Source organism: Meriones unguiculatus, chromosome 17 (assembly GCF_030254825.1).
Source record: "Meriones unguiculatus strain TT.TT164.6M chromosome 17, Bangor_MerUng_6.1, whole genome shotgun sequence".
NCBI lineage: Eukaryota > Metazoa > Chordata > Mammalia > Rodentia > Muridae > Meriones > Meriones unguiculatus.
This window is the reverse complement of record NC_083364.1, coordinates 22433476-22451743: the sequence shown is the minus strand read 5'-3', so window position 1 is coordinate 22451743 and position 18268 is coordinate 22433476. Positions and strand designations below refer to the sequence as shown.

General features: G+C 54.0%; 3 protein-coding genes across 7 annotated transcripts in view; 2 read left to right on the top strand and 1 right to left on the bottom strand.

The window, feature by feature from the left end:
- Window positions 1-11189, top strand: part of Dgcr2 (DiGeorge syndrome critical region gene 2) — a 62187-nt gene extending 50998 nt beyond the window's left edge. For all 3 annotated transcript variants that reach the window (XM_060370021.1, XM_060370020.1, XM_021653325.2), the window contains 4 exons: window positions 1084-1287; window positions 6323-6475; window positions 7314-7550; window positions 8788-11189. In XM_060370021.1, coding sequence (XP_060226004.1) covers window positions 1084-1287; window positions 6323-6475; window positions 7314-7550; window positions 8788-9044 — 851 coding nt within the window. In that variant the 3' untranslated portion in view covers window positions 9045-11189. The remainder of the gene's footprint in view (window positions 1-1083; window positions 1288-6322; window positions 6476-7313; window positions 7551-8787) is intronic.
- A 1981-nt stretch (window positions 11190-13170) lies between these two features.
- LOC110558439 (carbonic anhydrase 15-like) lies at window positions 13171-15862 on the top strand. 3 transcript variants are annotated; one of them, XM_021653333.2, is made up of 8 exons: window positions 13171-13338; window positions 13544-13579; window positions 14051-14104; window positions 14522-14682; window positions 14765-14857; window positions 15139-15205; window positions 15307-15473; window positions 15582-15862. In XM_021653333.2, exons 1-8 carry the CDS (start codon window positions 13272-13274, stop codon window positions 15810-15812), a joined length of 876 nt encoding a protein of 291 aa, XP_021509008.1. In that variant the 5' UTR covers window positions 13171-13271; the 3' UTR covers window positions 15813-15862. The 3 variants fall into 3 exon arrangements, with proteins under 3 accessions (XP_021509008.1, XP_021509007.1, XP_021509006.1); XM_021653331.2 differs by having other exon boundaries at window positions 13173-13338; window positions 13934-14104; XM_021653332.2 differs by lacking the exon at window positions 13544-13579 and having other exon boundaries at window positions 13934-14104.
- A 221-nt stretch (window positions 15863-16083) lies between these two features.
- Window positions 16084-17900, bottom strand: LOC132648489 (protein FAM246C). The gene has a single exon (XM_060370022.1). It carries the CDS (start codon window positions 17516-17518, stop codon window positions 16817-16819), a length of 702 nt encoding a protein of 233 aa, XP_060226005.1. The 5' UTR covers window positions 17519-17900; the 3' UTR covers window positions 16084-16816.
- Window positions 17901-18268: the final 368 nt, after the last annotated feature.

Genomic DNA, 18268 nt, shown 5'->3' with positions numbered 1-18268 from the left:
GCTGTTTATAACCCCAGTTCATACAGATATACATACAGATAAAAACGCCAATGTAAATAAAATATTTAAAAAATGTATCTTCACCTTGTATCTACGCTTGCAGCTAATGCATTGCAGGGTAGCTATGGAGCCCAACACATTTGTAGATGATGTCATGGGACAGTGTCAAAAGCTTGGATGGTCCTGTTAGATTTTCAGCGTTTTTATTGTAATGTGCCCTTTTGTGAAATTTTTTTGTTTTTAATGCTGTTTAGAGTCTGTTGCATATCCTGGATGTAGGGTCTTGTTTTTACTGCATTGGAGACATGTCCAGTCAGCATTTTAAAACTAGTTTTCTGCTCCCTTCTCCTCCTGGCATTTGCATTTGACACATGGAATGCTTAATGGATCTCATGGTTCTCTGCGGATCATGTTTTTTTTTTTTTCCTTGTTCTTTTCTCACTGTTGTAGCAGAGAAAGTTCTGTCTTTCTTCCCCTGAACGTTGATGGCCATGTGGGTAATCTGATCCTAGTTCTAACAGAAGAGAGCCGTAAGATTTCCAAAATCTCTTTCTGGACACGCCCATGCCAGTCCCTTTCCTCATGCTTTCCCTTCCCTGTGCAGCTGTCACATCTGCTGACTAGCCTGAGGGGCTGGCTGTAGCTCTTTGCCCTACTGTGGTCTGTAGTAACTGCCTCTGTGCTGGTTACTACACACATCTCAGTTCCAGGGGACCGTCTTGCCAAGCAGTACCTAGAGACTCATTCTAAACACGCTCCAGTTTTTAAAGAGCTAATATCCATCTACACTTAGAACTCAGAAAAGCTCATAAATTAACCAAGCACCTTAAAAGCAAATGCTTCTGTCGGGACCTTTACCCTGAAATCTGCCATTCCTGTTCTGAGCTGGTGGGCTCCATTTGTCTTGGCCAGTTGTGTGTGTGTGGTGACTGCCTCAGACCCATAGCACGCTGTACAGGGAGTACTTGCATAAGATGCGGCCGGTCCTCGGTTGCCCTGTTCCCTCCAGAGGTGCGGTGGTGGTGGGGAACCGGGGCTCAGCGCTGCTGGTAACGCGTTCGTCCGTGCATGTGCCCCCTGCAGGTCAGACATGTGTTGATATCAAAGACAATGTGGTGGATGAAGGCTTCTACTTCACCCCCAAGGGAGACGACCCGTGCCTGAGCTGTACCTGCCATCGAGGGGAGCCTGAGATGTGTGTGGCTGCCCTGTGTGAGCGGCCCCAAGGATGTCAGCAGTACCGCAAGGACCCCAAGGAATGCTGCAAGTTCATGTGTCTGGACCCAGGTGAGATAGCCACCCGTGGCCAAAAGCAGCGGTGAGGACGCTCAGGAGCTTGTACATGGTGCATGGCAGTGAGTGCTGACAGCGAGTACCTCATGTAGCTGGTTCATGGTCCTCAGTAGGCGTCTGTGAAAGTCCCCTGTGACTGCCTCCCTTCACATGGCCTATTTTCCACTCTAAGGTAGTATTTACAAATAAGCTTGACTCTAAGCATGGCTGCTAGTTTACAAATCGGCAGCTTCAGACCTGACTTTCACTTTTTTTAGTTTTGTTTTTGCTTTTTTAAGACAGGGTTTCTCTGTGTAGCCTTGGCTGTCCTGGACTTGCTTTGTAGACCAGGCTGGCCTCGAACTCACAGTGATCCACCTGCCTCTGCCTCCTTGAGTGCTGGGACTAAAGGCATGCACCACCACGCCCAGCTTCACTTTTTTTTATTATTATTATTATGTGTCCAATATCTGCATGTATGCCTTCACATCAGAAGAGGGCACCAGATCTAATGAGATGGTTGTGAGCCACCATGTGGTTGCTGGGATTTGAACTCAGGATCTCTGGAAGAGCAGACAGTGTTCTTAATCTCTGAGCCATCTCTCCAGCCCGCCCAGCTTCACTTCTTAAGAATAGAGATAAACTTGAAATTTGCATGTACATTTGAGTTCTTCCTCCTTGTATTGTGGTGTGATGTAGAAGGTAGTTGAATACCTTGCCTTAGTCATCAGTGTCAGAACGGATTACGCCCTGGTGTTAGGACGAAACTTCACCACCAGGTGGTGCTCTAAGGTGTACACTAGGTGGTCAGGCTTCAGGCTTACTGTCCTCCTTCCGCTTGAAACAGAAGAACATTCATGTGGCTTTGATGTTTTCAGTGATGGAGCATTTATCTAGCATGTGCAAAGCCCTAGGTCCTGTATCTACTACTGGTGGGGAAACCCAACAGGTTTGAGTTCTGCTCAGAACACCACATGGCGCCCTTCTTTGCTGTATATCAGAGCCACTGACATCTCAGCATGAACTCAGGTCTCAGGGAGTATGAATTTTAAAAGCATGAATTTATTTTTTCCTTTGATGCCACGGTGTGAAAGTGATGTGGGCAGGCCCAGCAAAATAGCTGGTTGGGAAGGCATGAAGATTGGTCTTCATCCTCCAGGAGCTCTGTGGAAGGGAGGCTAGAGCTTGGAGTATGAGGCCATAGCAGGGAGTGCTGTCCCCTGAGCAGAATTGCCATCAGTGTCCCTCCAGGAGGCTGCTAGGAGAATACAACTGTCCTTTAGAGGCCATGTCTGAGGCTGGACAGAAGCTGGCCGGCACTCTGGCACACGTACCATCAGACGTCCAGTTAGCTTCAGTCAGTACAAAGGCTGCGCTTTTGGCAAAACCCCACCAGGATGCAGAGAGCATAGGATCAGGGAGATTGGCACTTGGACCTCCTCCTTCCCACAGAACAGATACTTTTCTCATGGATGCCTCCACCATACAAATACCAATATCTTAGTTCAGGGTTCCGCTCCTTGGGGCTGGCCCCGTGCTGGTGCTGCCCTGCCACTCAGTCCGGGCTCTGAAGACATGATCAGGGTAGGTGGGGTGGCCCATCTGCGCTGCGCTTAGCCTGTAGGCCTGTCCACCCACGGGGACTTCTCAAGCGGAGCAGAACCTTAATGTGGCAGTGCACGCCCAGACCTTCTGTGGCCACTTCCCCAGGTCAACTGGAACTTGCCCTGCTCTGCCCGTTCCCATAGGATCTTGTCTTTTGCACACAAGCCTTTCCTAGGAATTACTGGCCTGCACCAAGGGCCGGCCCTGCCGCTAGAAGTAGAGACAATAGGAACAAAGCCTCAGCAGCTATATCGCTTCCCGTTAGCAGTGCAAGGGCCCAGCGCTCAAGACCAGACTCATTGCCAGAGGAAGTGGAAGATAAGCATTTGCAGCAAGGGACAAGAAATCCCTCTTTGCAAATGATGTAATTACAAAGAATGTCCTGGAGGATCCACAGAAAAATTATTAGAACTATTAATGTATTTAGCAAGGTCTTCAGATACAAGATCAGTATGCAGAAGTCCATTGATTTATGTATACTATTGGTAACAGTTAAGCACTGAAAATTTACAGAAAGCACCACCTAAACCCAAAATAGGAGCTATCTAATTGTAAACTTTGCTGCCAGCAAACACTAAGGGAAGAACAAAGTCAAAGACTTAAATAAAAAGAAAGATATCATGTGCCTGGATGTTAATTCTTCCCAAATTAACCATAGATACAGCCATAAGCGCTACCAAAATGGCAGCTGCTGTATTTTTTTTTTTAAGATTTATGTATTTATTTTAATACGGTATTCTGCCTGCATGTGTGCCTGTGTACCAGAAGAGGGCACCATCTCAATATAGAGGTTATGAGCTCCCTGTGGTTGCTGGGAATTGAACTCAGGGCCTTTGGAAGAATAGCCAGTGTTCTTAACCTCTGAGCCATCTCTCCACGCACAGCTGGTGTATTCCTAAGATGATGTGAAAACTTACCTGGAATGGCAAAAAAGCTAAAATAGCCCAAACGTTTTGTTTTTTTTTTTTTTTTTTTACAAAGAGAGAGGGTTTATAATGCCTAACTTAGGACCTAGAGTGTCGTCTTATTAATCAGAGCAGGATGGTATAGGTGGAAACAGCTGTACATCTGTGAGACAAAGTACTGAAGTGATGCCGATATGGCCCGGTCGTACTTGTCAAGCAAGGAAGCATGACTCAGTAGAGAAAGCAGCGTCTTTGAACTAGTAGCTGGGACAGGCAGCTGGCCTTGACAGCCTATCTGCTCCTTGGCTCCAGAGTGAGCCAAAAGTCTCATAAGCCAGACTAGAAAATGCTAAAGTATGGAACTTCTGTGAGAAAATAGAAGGGGAAAGTTTTTTCTCATGGGATACGCAGAAATATAAATACAGCACAATCTTTATAAAGGTTGTTAAGTTACATGGCGTTAAGCTTCCAACCTGATAGAGAAATGAAAAGACAAACACAAGCCACTTACCAGGAAAGAGTAGCTCTGCAACGTAAGTCCAGACCTGATTCTTAAGTTCAGAACACACAAAGAACTCTGGGGACTGGGAACGTAACAATTCATACCGCATTTGCCTGGCCTGCCTGAGTGCTTGGGTTTGATTCCCCAAAACTGCAAAGTGGAGCACGGCGGTGCAAACCTGTAGGCAGCAGGGTTAGAAGGCCAGGGCCATCCTTGGCTGCAGAACAAGTTTGAGGCCAGCTTGCGATATATAAGACTCTGTCAAAAAAACAAAACAAAAACGCACTAATAAGAAAAGGCAACTGTATTTAAAATCATTTAAATTATACTTCCCCAAAGAAGATAGGTAACTATTCCGTGAAGGCCCTGGAAAAAAATGTTCGATATCAGTCCTATAGGAACCCAGTCTAGAACTGATTAGGAAGTAGTCTTGCAAATGGCTGCTTCCTTAGGTACTCCCCTGGGAACTGAGGGCAGGCCACCAGTGGCCAGGCCTGTGGCCGTCCCACAGACAGGGACCCTGGAGGGCCATCAGAGGCATGCAAACAAGCAGCTAATTGACTGGGCACATCTTTTCCACATACCCACTCAACTATTTTGTTGTTGGTGATGGTTCTGTGTAAGCCTGGCTGTGCTGGAATGGAGCTTACTCTGTAGACCAGGCTGGCCTTGAACTCAACAGAAATCCTTCTGCCTGTCCCTCCTGAGTGCTGGGATTAATGTCATGTGCCACATTGCCCAGCTCTACTCGAAAATTTTAAGCATCACTTCCTGGTCAGATGAGAAGAAGGCAGAACCAGCTGGGCCATGTGTATTGCTCTAGGTCAAGCTGGCTGGTGGCAGGATTTGTTAGGACTCTGTAGCCTGGCTGTTCATTTGTAGGTTGTGGAGTATTTTTTTCCGTAGGCTAATCTTTGGGCACCTGCCTCCCCAAACTGTTGTAGAGGTGAGGAGTGAACAGCGCTAGATCTTCCTGAAGCCTAGTAGGTCACTGCATAGGCTGGACCTCCCGCTTCCGGGAGGGGCCACACCCTCACCCAGCCTGAGGCACCAATGGCACACTGCAAGCGCTTGGCAGTAGAAGCTACCTGCTTTCGCACCTGGTTGTGCACATCGTCTCTCACGTGTATCAGTAGCTATAAGCACGTGAGAGACCCACGTGTGTACCGTGTCCATCTTGGACCACAGAGAGTGGTGAGGGGCTTCCTTGCTGCCTGCTAATCAGTGTCTCTAGCCTGTACTCACTAAACGCCCCCTCCCTAAATCATGACCACCAGAAAAATGGGAAGACTGAGAAAGGGTCTCCAGGTTGGACCAGTTTCTTGGTCTCCAGGGCAGTAGGAAGGCAGTTTAGCATCCTTTTTCTTCAGAATTGATCCAGCAAATTTGTTGCTGGTGCTGCCCCGCCCCTCCTGAATCTACATATAGAAAGTCTGCTTTAGGCGTGTTCAGCGAAGGCTGCCCTGGGACCTAAAGTGCTGCTGTGTGTGGTGGGCCCAGGCTGGGTATGCGGTGAGATTGTGATTTCTGTGCTGCAGCCTGAGAACCCACAGCCGCAGTGGAGACTTGATGGACAATGTCCACGTTAACTCCTGTGAATCTTGGCTCGGCTGTTGGAAGACACTGGGTAGCAGCTGTCCTGCCTGTCCTTCAGCTGTGCAAGTCTCTGCTTTCTTACTTGGTGGCACTTGCAGCAGCAGGTCACAGTGGCCAGTGAGAAAAGCAGGATGAAGCCAGATAGCTCCCCTGTCCTCCGGCAGAGAGGTGGCGCCCGTTTGTGCAGCGCCTTTGAAGGCTTGAGAGCTGTGTTCCTTGTCTTGCTTTTGCAGTGTTGTCACAGTATTAATTCTGAGCGGTTTTCTTTTACCCTCTGTATCGAAAGTTGCCAAGGACACTGTAAAAGCCCCTGGGGTGGAGGGGAGATGCCTGAAGCTGCCCAAGCACTTAGAACATGCCTGCATTTGTTCCACCCACCCCCAGCCCTGCAAGTTCCTTTTCTCAGAGCAGCTGGTTTCCTTCCTCCTCACCCTCCTCATAGATGGCAGCAGCCTGTTTGACTCCATGGCGAGCGGGATGCGCCTGGTCGTCAGCTGTATCTCCTCCTTTCTCATCCTCTCGCTGCTGCTTTTCATGGTCCACCGGCTGCGCCAGCGGCGCCGAGAGCGCATCGAGTCCCTGATTGGAGCAAACTGTGAGTGCCCTGCAAGGACCACAAGAGTGACACATGCACCACCACCACCACCACCCCCAGGTCTCCAAGTCTCCCCTGTCCCGAACTGTGACCCTCCAAGGAGGTGGTGTCTGTGATAAGATGGGGTGCTTTGGGACACGGTACACCCGAGAAGGTATACATGGCCTGAAGTTCAGGATAGGCCTTCTGCCTTCTCAGCTCTATATCAAGAACAGTATCCCGAACATCCAAACACTTTCTCCTGATGAGCTGAGTGGGGGCCACCTGCCGTAGGAGAAGGCCCAGATACCGGCCACAGCAGGCACCCGAGAGAACGTCTTTGACAGAATTCCTCCTCTACTTCTGGCTGGAAGGCCCCTCCTTAGCAATTGGAGGACTGGGAGCAAGTTGGCAACAGTTACAGGGGATCGGACCTGTTCTGTGAAGGGGTTTCCAGGGTTTCCTAGGCAGGTTGAAGCTTGCACCATTAACTAGGGCCCTGAAACTTGAGCCACGAGTAGGTAGTCCTTGTAATCACCCTTATGCTCACTTGAGCTTCTCTAGTAGATGGATATCCACAGACTACAGCAATGCCAAGGGCTGCTCCTGCAGTCAAGTGACAGGACTGGAAAAGGTTGTATAAGTGGGGTGAGGGCACCTTGGTTGGAGAGACCCAGGGGTGAGAAGTTCTGTCCAAATCAGGGTCTCATGTGACACGTTGGATGTGTCCAGGTAGCGGGTAGCTGGTGATAGGAGTGTGAGACTGGGGTGGTCGGCTCAGCCTTGGCACGGACACTCAAGAGCCAGCAGCCTGCCGCCAACTTACACAGCTTCCCTCCCGTTTTTCTGTTTGGCTCAGTGCACCATTTCAACCTTGGTCGGAGGATCCCTGGCTTTGACTATGGCCCAGATGGGTTTGGCACCGGCCTCACTCCACTACATCTTTCTGACGACGGGGAAGGTGGGACTTTCCACTTCCACGACCCTCCACCTCCTTACACAGCTTACAAGTACCCAGACATGGACCAGCCAGATGATCCACCACCGCCCTATGAGGCTTCCATCAACCCAGACAGTGTGTTCTACGACCCTGCAGGTGCCTGTCCATCCCAGGGAGAGGGAATATGGAATTCTATCAGGAATGCTGGCTTGGGACCACAGGGTTTCCTGGGGCCTGGGACCTTTCCTTTCTTTCTGGATACCTTCCCAGTCTTTAGGGCCCTTTCCAAGACTGCCCCTGCAAAGGTCTTTGATCCTGACCTCTTCGGGGTGGTGAGAGTTCTGGGGAGCCGTTGGCAGCACTCTTCTCTTCCTTCTGTGAGCACCTGTTAGTGGCGTAGCTCTCAGGACCTTCAGCCCATATGTGTGATGGACAGTAGGGATCGTAAGGATAGAACTGGTCCCGGCTCAGCTCCGGAGCTTGCTCTGAACCGTTAGACACCATTGTAACAGCCCCTCATGTTGTGACAACAAGCTTGATTCCCCTGACCCTGAAAGCCGTTCTTCCTGGGCTGCATGGCCAAGGAAGAGTGTCCAGTGTGCCCCTTGCCTGGCTTATTTAGGGAGGAGTCCTGTCCTCTCCCGTCCTGTTCTCTGTGTGGAACATGCGTGGTCCTTATAGGCCTGCACTCTGCAGGAATGGAACCTTTAATACTGCTGCAGTCTAGGGCTATGAGATTTTGATTCCTGCCTTCAGAGCAGATGATCAAAAATTGTTGCCCGAGAGTCAGAGCTGGGGCAAAGCTCAGCTGGCAGCATGTTTGCCTAGTATGCTAGAGGCCCTCCTTGGATCTTCACACTGCAGAAGGGTTGACACAGAAGGTGAGCTTTCTGACGACTGTGCTAGATAGCTGTAGATCCCCACTCCACAGCCTCTGGGCTTCGGGGCAGGGTTCTGGGTCTCTGGAGACTGGTCAGGAAGTGGGGATGGAGACAGCTCATAGCCAAGGCCTCTGGGCCTTTGGGCGTTTAGAAACAGCCCAAAGTTTGCAGCAGGGTAGATTGGAGAACACCTTGGGCTGACACCAATAGCTCTCAAGTCTGCCTGTTCCCACCCAACCCCCTTTGCTCTAGTTGCTCTAGTTCTGCAGCCCTGGGTGCCTGTCCGGTAGCTCTGTCCTATGTGCTGCTGCTGAGTCAGAGGTGGCTTTCCTCGAGTGTCCCTTAGTCCTCATGAGTCAGTCACTGCCTCTTACCTACCACACACAGTGGTAGCACAGTGAACTTTGTTCTGCCAGAATGTTAGCACTCAGGGACCGGGGAGTGTTTAGGGAGGGAGTCTTCATTCTGCCCAGGCCCTCACTCACTTCTGACACCCTTCTGGTCTCCTGCAGATGACGATGCCTTTGAGCCCGTGGAGGCCAGCCTGCCAACCGCAAGGGATGGTGGCATTGAAGGTGCATTGCCCAGGCACTTGGATCAGCCGCTGCCCCCTGCAGAGAGCTCCTTGGCAGATCTGGAAGACTCTACAGACAGTAGCAGTGCCCTGCTTGTACCTCCTGATCCTGGCCAGAGTGGGAGCACCCCAGCTACAGAAGCACCGCCAGGGGGTGGTCGCCTTCCCCGTGGCTCCCTCAATACTGTGGTTTAGGTGGCTCAGCTCACGGCCCCAGTGGGCCAGGAGTATGTGTTTCCTGTTCTGAAGACACCTATCCCAGTGGGAGACTTTAAAGGGTCCTGTCGTAGCCTGGACCTACTCCACTGCCACATCCTACCAGCAGCGGGTGTGTACATAGAAACTGAAGCCAGGCACTGAGAGGAGTCAGTGCCCTGTGCCATCCTTACCTGAGGGCTGTTAGTCTCTTTTTTAAATGGTAGAATGACACAGGAGTTGAAACCACACATTTCCAAGAGAACAGAGGCAGTGGGCTACACTCACACCAAATACATCTTTGGATGGGCTTGCTTACTGCGCTGTCTCGCCCACAGAAGCCCGTCTTCCCCAGTGTAGACAGTAGGGCTAGTGCTGGTGGCTGCTTAGAGGCAGCAGAGCGTCTGAGGACTGCTCCCAGGGAAGGCATTCGCAGCTGCTGCACTGGCTCTCTGGGGCATCCTGTCCGGGCTCAACTGCAAATATCAAGGTGCCGATACCTGGGAGGAAATTTAACTTGCCACCCCGTTTCTAGCTTTGCTTTGAGGCCAGCACGGTGCCAGGAGGCCCCTACTCATTCCTAGCACTCTCCATGGCATAGCTCTGCATGGCTCCCCAGGAGTAGACGAGGCCCCGGTGGAGGGTTGGTGCTGGCTTTTCTCTGCCACACTCTGGATCCCTGTGCTCTGCTTGCTGGTGACCTGCCAGCCGCCTTCGCCTCGCCTGTGCCATAAAAGGTTGTTGGGGAAGAGAAGGGCACAAGTGGACACCCTGTGTTGTGTCATCCGAGTGCCCTTCGCCCAGGACCACTGCTGGAGCCCAGTGTCTGCCAGGCGCGTTCATGCCTCCCACCCCTCCACAGCACGGGGCTTTTCTAGCCAAACAACCCTGTTGCCAGCTCCAGCTACATGCAGTGGTCTTGTCTCCTGACACAGGCCTGTGGCATTTCTAAGGTTTGGAGATTAAGCAAGGTTCTGTGCAATTTTTAGCACAATCGTGTCTTTTCTATGTTGGATGTCTGGGTTTTTCTGTATCTTATGTGTGTCTTCATGTGGCCAAATGTTTGCAGGTGATGGTGGTTCACTGGAGCTCAGGGTTGGGGAGGAGGGGGTCCACCACAGCCATTTGCCCTTGGTCTGCTCTTAAACCACTGTGTCTGAGCTTCATAGACATCTGTCTGCGAGGTCAGCGGCGCTGTGACTCCTTTCCAAATGAGAGCATGAGCGGGAGAAGCGACTGAGAGCTCCAGTTCTGCTGTGCTTGTTGCAAACCTGCACAGTTCTAGGCACATCCTTACACTACTTGGAAACCCATTTCCCCTTCCCACAGGCAACATCTTCAAACCAGATCCCCAGGGCTGCCTGGAGGTCAGTAGACAGTGTCCCAAGTCTGAGCCCACAGACCAGCTGTACAGACATCCTTCTGCAGAGGGCTCTTGCCCCCTACACACATTGCTGAGAACAGCAGGGAGCTCATCATGCCTCCAGCAAGTACTGAGAGCTGGGTGCTGGGCAGCCATGCTTCAGAGCAACAGTAGGGAATCGCATTGGTGCCAGGCCACCCAAAAGAGTCCTAAGGACCACACAGCAGTGCCTCAGAAGGCCATATGTACTGACTGAAACTTATCTGGGGACCAAATGGCTGTTGGGGTTGGACCTGAGTCTAGGAGGCAGAGTTGAGGAGGGTGACCTCGTGTGGACTGGTGCTTCAGAGTGGACCTGTCAGGACTGCGAGGTCTGTCCAGCATGCCTGCAGAGTGCATGGAAGGCCTGTGTTTGGGGCTATTCAGACTATTGTTATTCCAGTTCTGAGCACTGGGGACTGCCAGCTCCTACTGGCAAATAATCCCAAGTCCAGGATTTGTTGAGGTTTGTGTTTCCTTGCCCGTCGCACAAGGCCCCAGAGAGACAGGCCAAGCTCCTAGGAGGCCCCTTTCCCAGGACTGCCTTGCCACACTTCTGAGCCCTCTGACCTGCCTTGAAGTGGAATTTGATACTGTACATTGTCTCAATGCCTGTTTTTACATACTCCTTTCACTAAAGGTTTTAGTTTGGGTGTATTTTTGGTCGGGTTGGCATTAATCCTTTCTTAAGATGCTGTGAGAACCATTTCATCCAATGCCAAATAAACTTGTGTTATGGAAAAGACATGGTCCATCCTTGGTGAGGCCCAGCCCCATAGCCAGGGCTCTCCGAAGTTTTCAGCCCTTGTGGGCACCCAGCAGGCTTCTGACACCCCTTAGGTTGAGGACCAGACAGCTGCATGTGGAATCCCTGCACAAGGTTCATGTCCAGCGGCCATACTGTGCTCCGTTGGAGGTGTTGCCAGAGTGGCTGGCAGAGCTGCCTTGCATCTATCTGCCAGGGCTGGTGGATCTGAGTGCTGGTGACCAGTGTGACACAGGCTGAGAGGGAAGGGCATGGGGCTTAATATTCCGGTGGGTGTAGGCAGCCCCTTCCAGCAGAGCAACTGTGGAGGAGGGCCTGGCTACCCACAGCCAGGGCCGGCTGGACCAGGCCTCCCCCTGCAGGGTCTATGAAAGATCTCATGTACAGAAGATCAGATGACCTTGCTGTTCCAGAGGTCCTGTGCCCCCTCCTGGAAAGAGGGGGGATTTATACCCACACACTGGCACTCAGCCCACAGGGTGAGGGAGCTGGGGTGAGAAGCTGGGAAAGCATGGTAGCCTCCCAGATACTATAGTTTTGCTATTGTTTCTATGGGACACCAGGGTTCTCTATAGAAATTTCTGGAAGGGGTCCTTAAGCTCATTTTGCTTTTTTAAAAAAGTACAATTTTGGGGGCCAGGCATGGTAGCACATGACTAATTTCAGGATTCAGGAGGCAAAGGGAGGCACATCTCTGCGAGTTTGAGGACAGCCTGGTCTACAGAGTGAGTCCCAGGACAGCCAAGGCTACACAGAGAAGCCCTGTCATAAACAAAACAAATAAATAAATTATATATATTTGTTTCTATCATAAATATAAATAAATATGTATTTGTTTTGTTTGAGACAGGGTCTGCATAACTGTGGCGTTCCTCTTTGCAGACTAGGCTGGCCTTGAACTCACAAACCTGCCTCTCAAGTACTGAAATTAAAGGTGTGCACCACCACCGCTGGCACAGTATTTTAATGTTTGTAGTTTTGCATGTGTTTGTGCCCCACATGCACGAGCAAGGCACTGCACGCATCCACCAGGAATCCTCAGTGGTCAGAAATGGGGAACTAGCATTGTGGGTTCTGTGACCAAGCTCACCGTCCTAACCCAGCTCTTCCCGCCAGCTTAGAAGGGGCAGTGACGGAACAGGCTGTCAAAAAGGCAAGGAGCCAGGGTCAGGAAGGAACTGCCAAGTCCTTCGTTTATATCCTGAGCATCTCTGAAGCAGGGCTGTCTGGGTCACCACCAACACTGCCCTTTCCTTCTCTCTCCCACAATGGCCGTTCGCTTTTGTAGTTCTAAGGGTGAGTTCAGGGGCACGTGCTAAGGGACTGCTGTTCCACTGAGCTGTATCTCACCTCTCTCGGGCCATGGGAGAGAGATGCTGAGAACCGGGACACCCGGAGGGACAGGCCCCCAGCCCACTCCCTGGTAGCCGTTGTTAAGCGTAACCTGCTCACGGCAACGTAGTGCCCACATGTAGAACTGTCTGGTGATCACTTGACACAGGAAGCCAGGGAGTCACACACACTTCCCTATGGGGCATCAGCCACTGCGGTGTCCCCACCATGCAACAAGCTGCACCAAGACCCTTCAGCAGAGCAGTCCTGGGACAGGCGCATCAGTGGGAAGGCAGATGCGGACCTTGACTTGGAACAAGGGTCAGTTTCATCCAAGCAGCCTCCTCCCCTAGCCTCTTAAGTCTCGGGCACTAGGATCCAAAATGTCTTTACCATTTGATGATGGCTTTGGCATGTCACTCCTGGTCCTGGTCCCCCATGTCCCCTGCTGTAAGTGAGAAGAATAACCAGACACCCTTCAGGATTAATTCCAACCATTACGACGACTGCAGAAGCCTTGGAATGTAGGCTCCAGCCTACCTCTGTTCCTAGTGGCCCTACCTGAGCCCCACCCACTCTGGCCCTTGCCTGGCCCTGCGTCAGCATGTCCACAGGACTTATCCACACCTCTAGTTCACTGGCCTATGACTACAGAGCAGCCTTCTAAGCCCGGCTGCACACTCCTCCTCCACTTTGCAGTTCTCCAGAGTCAAGCCACTGCTGCATCATGCGTGCCCTGGGCTTCCTGCTCCGCTTCCTCGTCATACAACTGGTTGCGCAGGTGGACTCCAAGGGTGAGCACCAAGCCTCTGCCTGCGTGATCCTAGAGCTACTACCCAACACCATCCTTTCAAGGTTGGGGGCGGGGGCAATGGACAGATGCACGGCCAAGGGAGCAGCCTCCCTGGCTAAAGGTGGCTTCATTCTGGGACCAAGGCCAGGATGGAACTTTAAAGGGCTCCATAGTGGTGCTCAGCTGTCCCTGCCTCCTGCCTGCAGGTACCTGGTGCTACGACTCCCAAGACCCAAAGTGTGGTGAGGACAGTTTTAACAGGCTTTGTGGGTCTGTATGGTCAGCTTCCTGTGCTCCAAAGGCCTGGGCAGCAGGCATGCTGTGGTCACGCATCCACTGTAATCCACAGTGAGGGTCTGGGAGCCTATGGGTATGGCTAGCCCAAGTGTGTGTTGGGGTGGTCCCCAGCATGAGTATGCAGCCATGTCCCAGATCCTTCTGCGCTGTCTCTCTAAGGGTCCGTATGCTTGCAGAGTTGGTAGCTCAGTTAGGTGGGTGGAGGGCAGGAGGGTGGGCACGTGGGATCCACCCTCTTCCGTGTACTCTCAGACTGCCTCCTCGCCCCCTGCTGCAGACTCCAGTCCCTGTTTCCTCAGGCCCTGCCCACTGGAAGGAGCTAGCACCTGCCTGTGGGGGCCCAGCTCAGTCCCCTATCAACATTGACCTCCGATTGGTCCAGCGGGACTACACTCTTGAACCCTTCATCTTTCAAGGCTATGATTCCGCACCTCTAGACCCTTGGACCCTGGAGAATGATGGCTATACAGGTCAGCATCATAGGGTCAAGACTGTTGTACAGAGGCAGGACTCCACACAGCACAAAGGAACCTCACCCGTACACGGGGATGATGACACAGAAACCGAGACACCAACTTCTCCAAGGAGCTCGCTGTCCCACCCCTCCCCCTACCAACGGCTAAGCAGCTGTAAGAAAGGGATACGCACACACGAGTCCAAATCCTTGTGAACAAAGCTGAGGAGGCTCTACACACACTGTGGGGACATGGCAGGAGCCTCGCTATAAATGAAACTAGCCAGGGGCCCCTGAGGACAGTCACTTCACACATGCAAGTCAAGATGCTGGGCAGTCAAGGTTCTCCTAACCGCCAGGGCCAGGGCCAGCTTGCTTCCCACCATGAGGGAGTCTGCTGGGGAGGAATGCTCACAGGCTGTTCCACCTTCAGTGCGACTGCGAGTCGATTCCTGTCAGCAGAAGTGCCCGGCGATCCGAGGGGCTGGGCTGCCGTCAGCAGAGTACCGGCTCCTGCAGCTGCATTTCCACTGGGGCAGCCCGGGTCACACAGGCTCAGAGCACAGCCTGGACGGAAAGCATGGTTCTATGGAGGTGGGTTCAGGGCGGACCAGAAGGAGGATGGGCACAGGGAGCAGTGCGCAGCCAGACGGCACCTGTGCTCTGTATTCTCTAGATGCACCTGGTGCACATGAACACCAAGTACCAGAGCCTGGGGGATGCACGGACCCAGCCGGATGGGCTCGCTGTCCTGGCCATGCTGCTGCTGGTGAGGAAGGGGCGGTGTGACCCCAGAAGGAGGGTCCTGGAGCTGTGTGGAGGGACCAGGGAGCGTTAGGTGTAGAAGGCTTAGGGAACTTGCGACCCCGAGGAGGTGAGGCCAAACGACGGTGTGTTGGTGGGCCTTCTGGGAGGTGATCTTCCCCACCCCAGCCCCAGGTCTCCTAGCCCCTCCGACTGGGCTCTTCAACTGGTGTCCCAACTATGCCTGTTTCACCTTTGGACACACACACACAATGTCAAAGCCTCTCTCTCTGCAACTCCCCCCAGGAGGAGGACGGGGACAATGCCAATTTCTCTGCCATTGTGTCTGGCTTGAAAAATTTATCTTCACCTGGTAAGGAGCTGGGGGGGGGGGTGTCCCATCTGGGCTGGTGGTTATGTGGGTGAGGAGCAAGAGCTGGAGAGACAAGTTCCAGCTTCTCTTCCACCGTCCAGGGACCTCTGTGAATCTGACGTCCACCTTCCCGCTGGCTTCTCTGCTGCCAAGCACTCTGGGGCTCTTGCGCTACTACCGATACTCTGGGTCTCTGACCACGCCCGGCTGTGAGCCCGCGGTGCTCTGGACCGTCTTTGAAAACACCATCCCTATTGGACGTGCGCAGGTGGGCGCCACTGCCCCTCCCTACGCCCAGGCTCCTTCCCACAGCCTCCTGCCACCCCTGCCTTCTCTGACTGCCCCATCGCATCTTGACCCATCTTTACCCACTCAGGTAGCCCAGTTCCAGACCATGCCCCAGGCTGGGCCTCCAGGTCTGCACCTCAGACCTCTCATGGATAATTTCCGCCCCCAGCAGCCTCTGGGAGGACGCAGGGTATTGGCTTCTCCTGGAGCATCCATCCGGTCATCTGGAGCTCAGGAGCCCGGTCATCCTACCCATCCCTGTTTGCACCTGGCATTTCTGGGCTTGGGGGTTGGTCTGAGGCTTTGGCAGGGCCCCTAGAATCCAGCAGCGGCTCCTGTTTCCACAATAAATCCTGCACAGTGATCTTGGCCTAATGTGGCTGGGAAGGGTTATGTGCCTAGCGGTCAAGGAGATGACGGAGAGCCCTCCCTAACCTCACTGCAGCCTCAATGTCTGTCCACACAACCCGGAGGCTCCTGGGTGACTACCCTCTTGCCCACCCCTGCCATAGAAACCTCTTCCAAAAACCGAGACCCGCTCAGATACCCACCAGCAACACCTTTTAAAGGGAAGTGGGAAAGTCGGTATATCTTAGAATTGCCGCCTATACTAGAAATTACATTTTATTTTACAAACAACCTGGGTGACCAACAAAGGGGGTTACTGTGCCCAACTGAAATGACCCTGGCTGAGATTCTGAGGTCGGTCCTTACGGAGAAGCAGGCTCAGCAGGAAGCGCTGAGTTGGCTGGTTTTGGTGAGAGACAGCAAGTGCAATGAAGCCAGGCCCGTTGACAATGGAGACTTACTACCCGGTGGAATAGTTTCTAAAGAGAAGCTGGTGTTGGGCGACCGAGGGAAGTGTCCTTCTTGTTACTGTCCGAGTCTCAGTCCAAGGGCTACTTGACAACATGACACCACAGTGGGAGGGTAGAGTGACTAGATGGTGACCAGCAAATTGATGCCCAGTTCACGCCACGTAGAGGTGTATATTGAAGTGACACTGTCTCAGCTGCCTACGTGCCTGATGTCTTACCCAGTGCATTACCCAGTTATTCTAGCGCGCGGGGATCCTGACTGCTCCCTAGGCCTTTGAAGAAAAAGGCAGCCATTTGCCTCCAGGCTGCAGATCCCTAGCTTCAGACAGCTGCACCTCTTAGGCAGTCGCACTCCAGTCGCAGACTCGTCCCCAGCCCCAAGGCCAAAAGCGGCTCTACATCCCAGACCATCACCCATAAAGCGAAGCCGCTCAAACTAAGTTAGGCAGAGTCAGCTGGCGGCATCTGAGGAGGACTGCCCATCAGCCAGGGTCGCCGGAGCTCCTCAATCTCCGCTGCCTTGCGCAGCCGCTGGAGGCGCTGGAGTCTTCTTGTGGTTCTTGCGGGCCGGGGCTCGGTTCGCCAGGCCGTCTGCGGGGGCGTCGGAGCCGTTCTCCGCGGCCCTCGAGGACGAAACCAAGGCGTTCACCGTGCCGAGCGCCCGCAGCAGGGCGGGCCCGCGGGGCTCGCGGCGGACGGGCGGCGGCGGCGGTGGCGGCGGCGGTGGCGGCGGCGGCGGCAGCAGGGCGCGCAGGGCGTCCAGCTCGGCCCGCAGCTCCGCGCGCAGCGCCTCGAGCCCCGCGCCCAGCTCGGCGCGCACGGCCGCCAGCCCCTCCTGCAGCCGCTGCTCGCTCACCTCCAGGACGTCGGCGGGGTAGGTGGCGCCGCCGCGCGGCTCCCCGCACACCGAGCACACCGAGCCGCCGCTGCGCGCGTCCCTCCTGTCGCCGGCCCCCGCCGGCCCGGCCTGCGCGCCCGCGCGCTCCACCAGCCGCAGCATTCGAGGCGCCTCGGCCCGCGCCGCCGCCTCGGCCCGCAGCTGGCCACGCAGCCGAGCCAGGCGGCCGGGGGCGCGGACGTCTTCGGGGACCGGCCCGTTGGGCTGCGAGCCCGGGTCCGGCCGGCGGCCCACGCCCCGCCTCAGCGCCTCTCTAGCGCCGTAGGCATTGCGCGCCTGAGTCCACGAGCGCCCGGGCACTGCCGCCATGCGCTGCCACCTGCACCACTCTCTGCCAGCCCGGCCGAGAGGACCAGGGCCCCAGCCTGCAGCCTAGCGACCGCTGGACCCACGGGACCCACGGGACCCACGAGAACGCGCCCCCTGGGAGGTCTGCGGGAACGACCAGGCATGGGGGGAACCCCAGCAGGACCAGTTCCCGAGTGGCTGGGGCTCCAGGGAGACGTGGCTTGGGGGAGGGTTGTACCTGCAGGCTGGGTTATTTGAAACTTAGCCCTAGGGACCCTGTTGTTGGCTGGGGACCCCCCATATGGGACTTAGGTTGGCCTCTAGGCAGCTGCAATAGTATTGCTGCTAAAGCTCAGACATCCTAAGGCTGGAATCAAAACCCACCTCACCTCCTCTCCTTGTCCTGGCCACAGCAGGGGAAGCTGGGCCGGACAAGGATCAGCCCCATCCTTCAGCTGTGCGTGCGTGCGTGTTTCAAGCCGGCCAAGCACTCTACTTGAGCTACACCCCAACCCACACCACTCCAGCCGCCCTTGAATCTCCCACAGTCCACCCTTGTCCACAAGACTCCATCCTTGTCCCTGGCATCTTCAACCTTCAACCCAGGCTCCTGTTCTTCTCCCCAGCCTTCCAAGGGGCTTCCTGTCCCTAGCATGGGCACATCTCAGAGACTGCCAAGCCCCAGCCCGCACATCTCATCCCCTTTAACCTCTTCTAACCAAACAACCGAGTCACCCCCTGGGCCTTTACATACACAGACTCCCGTGCCCC